We start from the raw sequence: 5,444 nt of genomic DNA on the forward strand, positions 1-5,444 counted from the left end.
ACCAAGGAAACCAAGGGCAAGACTTTCAAAGGGCCCCAATGTACCAACAACTGAACAATCTACCCCCATTTCCATATCAAGGTCCTAGTTCTTCTGGCAATGATATGGGTAGTATTGAAATGATGTTCGAGCCGATGATGAAGAAGAATGCGGATTCTGAAGCACAGTTGGCTTCCCACAATACCTCTATCAGAAATTTGGAGGTGCAATTAGGCCAAATCTCTCAGTCTTTAAATACTCGCCCTAAGGGTGCTCTACCAAGTGATACGGTAGTGAACCCGAAGGGTGAGAACAATCATGTGATGGTGGTTACAACAAGAAGTGGGAGAGCCGGTGATGTGAATGCCTCTAAGCAAAAGCAAGTTTTGGGTGATGATGTTGAGTTGCAAGAAGAAGAAGTCCCTTTGGTAGTTGAAGATGTGGTTGATGAAAATGTGAACAATGAAGTGAGGATTGTTATTCAAGATGTCGAGGTGGGAACTCAAAATGACATGAACCCGTCTAGGGAACACGTAATAGACATGCCGAAGCCGGTTGTGCCTAAAGCCAAGGCACCTTTGCCAAGGACACCTTCACCTTATCCTCAAAGGCTCGCAAAGCAAAAGAATGATAATCAATTTAAGAATTTCATTGACATGATGAAGAGCTTGTTTATTAACGTCCCTTTGGTAGAGGCTCTTGAACAAATGCCAGGCTATGCAAAATTCATGAAAGACTTGGTTACAAAGAAGCGTTCTATGGATTGTGAAACTATAAAGATTACTCACCAAGTTAGTGTTATCATGCATTCAATGGCCCCGAAGCTTGATGATCCCGGTGACTTCACCATTCCTTGCACCATTGGGAGTGCGGAATTTGAAAAGGCTCTATGTGATTTGGGAGCTAGTATCAATTTGATGCCCTACTCAGTTTTCAAAACTTTGGGTATTGGGCAACCTAGGCCGAGTTCCATGAGGTTACAAATGGCAGATAGATCGATGAATAAACCCTTGGGTATTATTGATCATGTGCTTGTCCGGGTGGACAAATTTATCTTGCCTGCTGATTTTGTGATCTTGGACTGCGAGGTGGACTATGAAGTTCCTATCATACGGGCAGACCTTTCTTAGCTACGGGGAAGGCATTGGTAGATGTGGAAGTAAGGGAACTCACCTTCCGGGTGGGTGATGAAAAGGTGGTCTTTCATGTGTGCAAATCTATGAAGCATACCAACAGTACCGAGGTGTGCTCTTTTGTTGACCTCGTCACAACAGTGATAATTGATGACACCAGTGCAATGATCAATGTGGAGGACCCATTAGAGTCCGTATTGTTGAATCTTGATGTCAATGAGGATGCAAGCTGAGTGGAGTGCGTGAATGCTTTACATGGAATGAGCTCTTATTCTTATGATCCTAGGAAATTGTCTTTGGATCTCGAGAATAGAAAGACTCCACCAACTAAACCTTCAATTGAGGAGCCTCCGGTGTTGGAGTTGAAACCACTTCCTCCATACCTCAGGTATGAGTTCTTAGGCTCAAATTCTACTTTGCCAGTTATTCTTTCTTCTTGCCTTACTAACATGCAGGTTGATGCCACATTGGCGGTGCTTCAAAAGCGAAAAAAGGCAATTGGATGGACTCTAGCTGATATTCGGGAAATAAGCCTCGCATTCTGTATGCACAAGATTATTTTGGAAGATGATGCAAAGCCTTCCTTAGAGCATCAAAGGAGGTTGAACGAGTCAATGCAAGAAGTCGTGAAAAAGGAGGTGATCAAGTGGTTGGATGTCGGGGTTGTGTACCACATCTCTGATAGCTTGTGGACTTCATCGGGGCAATGTGTACCGTTGAAGGGTGGCATGACCATGGTTACAAATTCTCAAAATGAGTTGATTCCTACAAGAACAGTCACTTGTTGGAGGGTATGCATGGACTACCGCAAGTTGAATAAAGTGACCCGCAAGGATCATTTCCCTTTGCCTTTCCTTGACCAAATGTTAGACTACTTGCTGGGCGTGCCTTCTATTGCTTCTTAGATGGGTATTCTGGGTACAACCAAATCTTGATTGCTCCAGAAGATCAGGAGAAGACCACATTCACTTGTCCATGTGGCACTTTCCTTTGTTTTCTTGGATGCCTTATGGGTTGTGTAATGCACCGGCTACATTTTAGCAGTGTATGATGGCCATTTTCACCGATATGGTGGAAGACATTTTGGAGGTGTTCATGGACGATTTTAGTATTGTGGGGGATTCATTTTATGAGTTCTTGAAGAATCTTAATAGGGTGTTGGTCCGTTGTGAAGAAACCAATCTTGTCCTCAATTGGGAGAAATGCCACTTTATGGTGGAAGAAGGAATAGTTCTTCGGCATAAAATTTCGAAGTATGGTATTAAGGTAGATAAAGCAAAGATCGATGTGATTTCAAGGCTCCCTCCCCCTACATCCGTCAAGGGAGTTCGAAGTTTTCTTGGGCATGTGGGGTTCTACCGGAGATTTATCAAAGACTTTTTGAAGTTAGTGAATCCCTTGTGCAAGTTGTTATAAAAAGATGCTAAGTTCGTGTTTGATGAAAAGTGTATGCAAGCCTTTGAACTTCTCAAGCATAAGTTGACCACCACTCCTATCATTACCGCACCTAATTGGAGCTTGCCCTTTGAGCTCATGTATGATGCGATCGATGTTGCGGTTGGGGCGGTTTTGGGTCAAAGAGTGAACAAAATGTTTCATCCAGTGTACTATGCGAGCAAGACAATGAATGATGCTCAAGTGAACTACACGGTGACCGAGAAAGATCTTTTGGATATAGTGTTTGCAATGGAAAAAATCCGACCGTATCTTATGGGTGCTAAGGTTATTATTCATACCGACCATGCCGCACTCCGGTACTTGATGATGAAGAAGGATTCCAAAGCTAGACTGATGTGATGGGTCTTGTTACTTCAAGAGTTTGATTTGGAGATTGTGGACCAGAAGGGTAGTGAGAACCATGTGGCGGACTACTTGTCCCGCTTGGAGGAGGAGGGAAGGCCTCGTGATGGCCTAGATATCAATGATTCATTTCCTGACGAATAACTTCTTTCGGTGTCGATGAATGATATGCCATGGTTTGCCGATATGGCTAATTTCCTTGTGACTGGTATAATCCTGTGTGAGCTTTCTTCTAACCAAAGGAAGAAGCTCAAGCAGGATAGTTTGGACTTCTATTGGGATGAGCCATACTTGTTCAAGATTTGCACAGATGGTGTGATTCAAAGGTATGTCCTGGAGGAGGAGCAATTGAGTATCTTGGAGGCTTGCCATTCCTCTCCCTATGGTGGCCATCATGGCGGGGGGAGGACGGCTTCTAAAGTTCTTAGTTGTAGGTTTTATTGGCCAACTTTGTTCAAAGATGCGGGTGATTATGTGAAGAGATGCGACGAATGCCAAAGGGCAGGTGGAATTTCGAAGAAAGATGAGATGCCTCTCAATACAATTCTTGAAGTGGATATCTTTGATGTATGGGGAATCGATTTCATAGGCCCATTTGTTAGCTCTTGTGGGAATACTTACATTCTTATGGCGGTTGACTATGTTTCAAAGTGGGTTGAAGCCGTGGCTTTGCCCAATAATGAGGCCCGGAGTGTTGTTGCATTTCTCAAGAAAAGTGATGGGGGGGGTCTCATTTTTGCAATAGAGCTTTCGACACTTTTCTTTCAAAGTATGGTGTCAATCATAAAGTTTCTACTCCCTATCATCCTCAAGCAAGTGGTCAAGTTGAAGTCTCCAACATGGAAGTCAAAAGCATATTGTCAAAGACGGTCAATGCAAATAGGACCGATTGGTCAAAGAAGTTGGATGGCGCTCTATAGGCTTATAGGACTACTTACAAGACTCCGATTGGTATGTCTCCGTATCGGTTGGTGTTTGGGAAAGCTTGCCATCTACCACTTGAGTTATAGCACAAGGTCATGTGGGCTTTGAGGAAGCTAAATCTTGAGTGGGATGTTGCAACCAATCTTCGTGTGGAGCAGCTCAATGAACTTGATGAATTCAGATTCCATGCCTACTCCAGTTCGTCCTTGTATAAGGACAAGATGAAGTACCTTCATGATAAATATGCTCGTGGAAAGGAGTTCAAAGTAGGTGATTTGTTTCTCTTGTTCAACTCCCAGTTACGTCTGTTTCCGGGAAAGCTCAAGTCAAAATGGAGTGGCCCGCTTGAAGTGGTGTGTGTGACCCCGTTTGGTGCTCTTGATTTAAAGAACAAAAATGGTGAAGTTTTTAGAGTTAATGGACACCGGGTCAAGCATTATCTTGGAAAAATTGATGACAGCCACGTGGTGACACTTCTTCATTTTAAATGATGTGATGGTAACTTGCATTGTGCCGCGACGTTAAATCAGGCGCTTCTTGGGAGGCTACCCATGTGTTTTTCTTCTTGTTTTTCTTTGATTTTCATTGTAGGATAGGATTTGTTTTTGGGCTAACTGGTTGTGAGATGTTACAGGATTGTGTTGGTGCAGTGTAGGACATAGTGGAAAAAAGTGACAGGTCTCTGAAGTTGTTAGTGCGGCCGCACTAGTGAAGGGTAAAATATCGACCTCTCTGAAGTTTGCCACTGCGGCCGCAGTCCATTTTGGACTGTAGTGGGTTATTTGGTCGAACTTGGAAAAAGCAGTATAGTGCGGACCGCGGTCCATTTTGTACGGTCCGCACTGGTTGGTGAGACTAGGTCCCATGTCCTTTTCTATAAATAGGGCGTGAGGCTTTCCTGTTCAAACTTTTCAATCTCTTTACTCTTAGACTTACTAAAACACTGTTCATCCTCGTCTTTGCTCGTAACTAACTTCTTAGAACCGTTATTCTTCATTTCATCTGATAGCTGGTAACATTACACTCCTTTTTACTTGTTCAATTTTGTTAATTTTATTTAATTTTTGTTTTTCTTGCTTTCCTTCCTATGCTTCCCGTAGTTTCTTCAATTATTTAGGTTAGGGTAGTTAAATTTTTGATTAAGGTAGACTTAGGTAGTTCAATACAATGGGCAAACATGTAGGGACACTAATTAGGTGCATAATTGAGCTTAAAATCTAAAATTCATGAACCCTAACTTAGTGCCACAACTGGGCACTCAGTGCGGACCGCAGTCATTTCTGTACGGTCCGTGGTGCCCCTGTACGGTCCGCAGCATCATTTGTGTGGACCGCCTTGATGAAATACTTGGAAGCTGAACTTTGGGCAGTGTGGCCGCACTACATTTTGTGCGGACCGCATTGGCCCATGTGCAGCCGCACTACATTTTGCACGGTCCGCACTGCCTAGAGGGTGGGTAGTCTTAACCCCACCCCTGTGCGGACCGCATGGCCATTTTGTGTGGTCCGCACTGACCCCTGTGCGGCCGCACACCATTTTGTGCGGTCCGCACTGGGTACCTTCTACAACATGTCTGCAACTTTTTTCTTCTGTCTGCAATTCTGTTTC

At 43.7% G+C, this 5,444-nt stretch overlaps 1 protein-coding gene across 1 annotated transcript; it reads left to right on the top strand.

The window, feature by feature from the left end:
• The first annotated feature begins 521 nt into the window (after positions 1 to 521).
• On the top strand, positions 522 to 4,491 carry LOC138876419 (uncharacterized). Its single transcript, XM_070155339.1, has 5 exons — positions 522 to 1,067; positions 1,568 to 1,903; positions 2,157 to 2,455; positions 3,155 to 3,238; positions 4,428 to 4,491. Exons 1-5 carry the CDS (start codon positions 522 to 524, stop codon positions 4,489 to 4,491), a joined length of 1,329 nt encoding a protein of 442 aa, XP_070011440.1.
• The last annotated feature ends 953 nt before the right edge of the window (positions 4,492 to 5,444 follow it).

The sequence above is a fragment of the Nicotiana sylvestris genome, chromosome 8 (genome assembly GCF_000393655.2).
Source record: "Nicotiana sylvestris chromosome 8, ASM39365v2, whole genome shotgun sequence".
Classification (NCBI taxonomy): Eukaryota; Viridiplantae; Streptophyta; class Magnoliopsida; order Solanales; family Solanaceae; genus Nicotiana; species Nicotiana sylvestris.

What these genes read in the sequence shown, in the direction of transcription:
- LOC138876419 (XM_070155339.1), top strand. Translation starts at nt 522, where the DNA reads ATGCCGAAGCCGGTTGTGCCTAAAGCCAAGGCACCTTTGCCAAGGACA. An exon ending in GAACAGTCACTTGTTGGAGG is followed by an intron (nt 1,904 to 2,156) that starts GTATGCATGGAC and finishes ACATTTTAGCAG; the next exon opens with TGTATGATGGCCATTTTCAC. An exon ending in ACAGATGGTGTGATTCAAAG is followed by an intron (nt 3,239 to 4,427) that starts GTATGTCCTGGA and finishes TTTTCATTGTAG; the next exon opens with GATAGGATTTGTTTTTGGGC.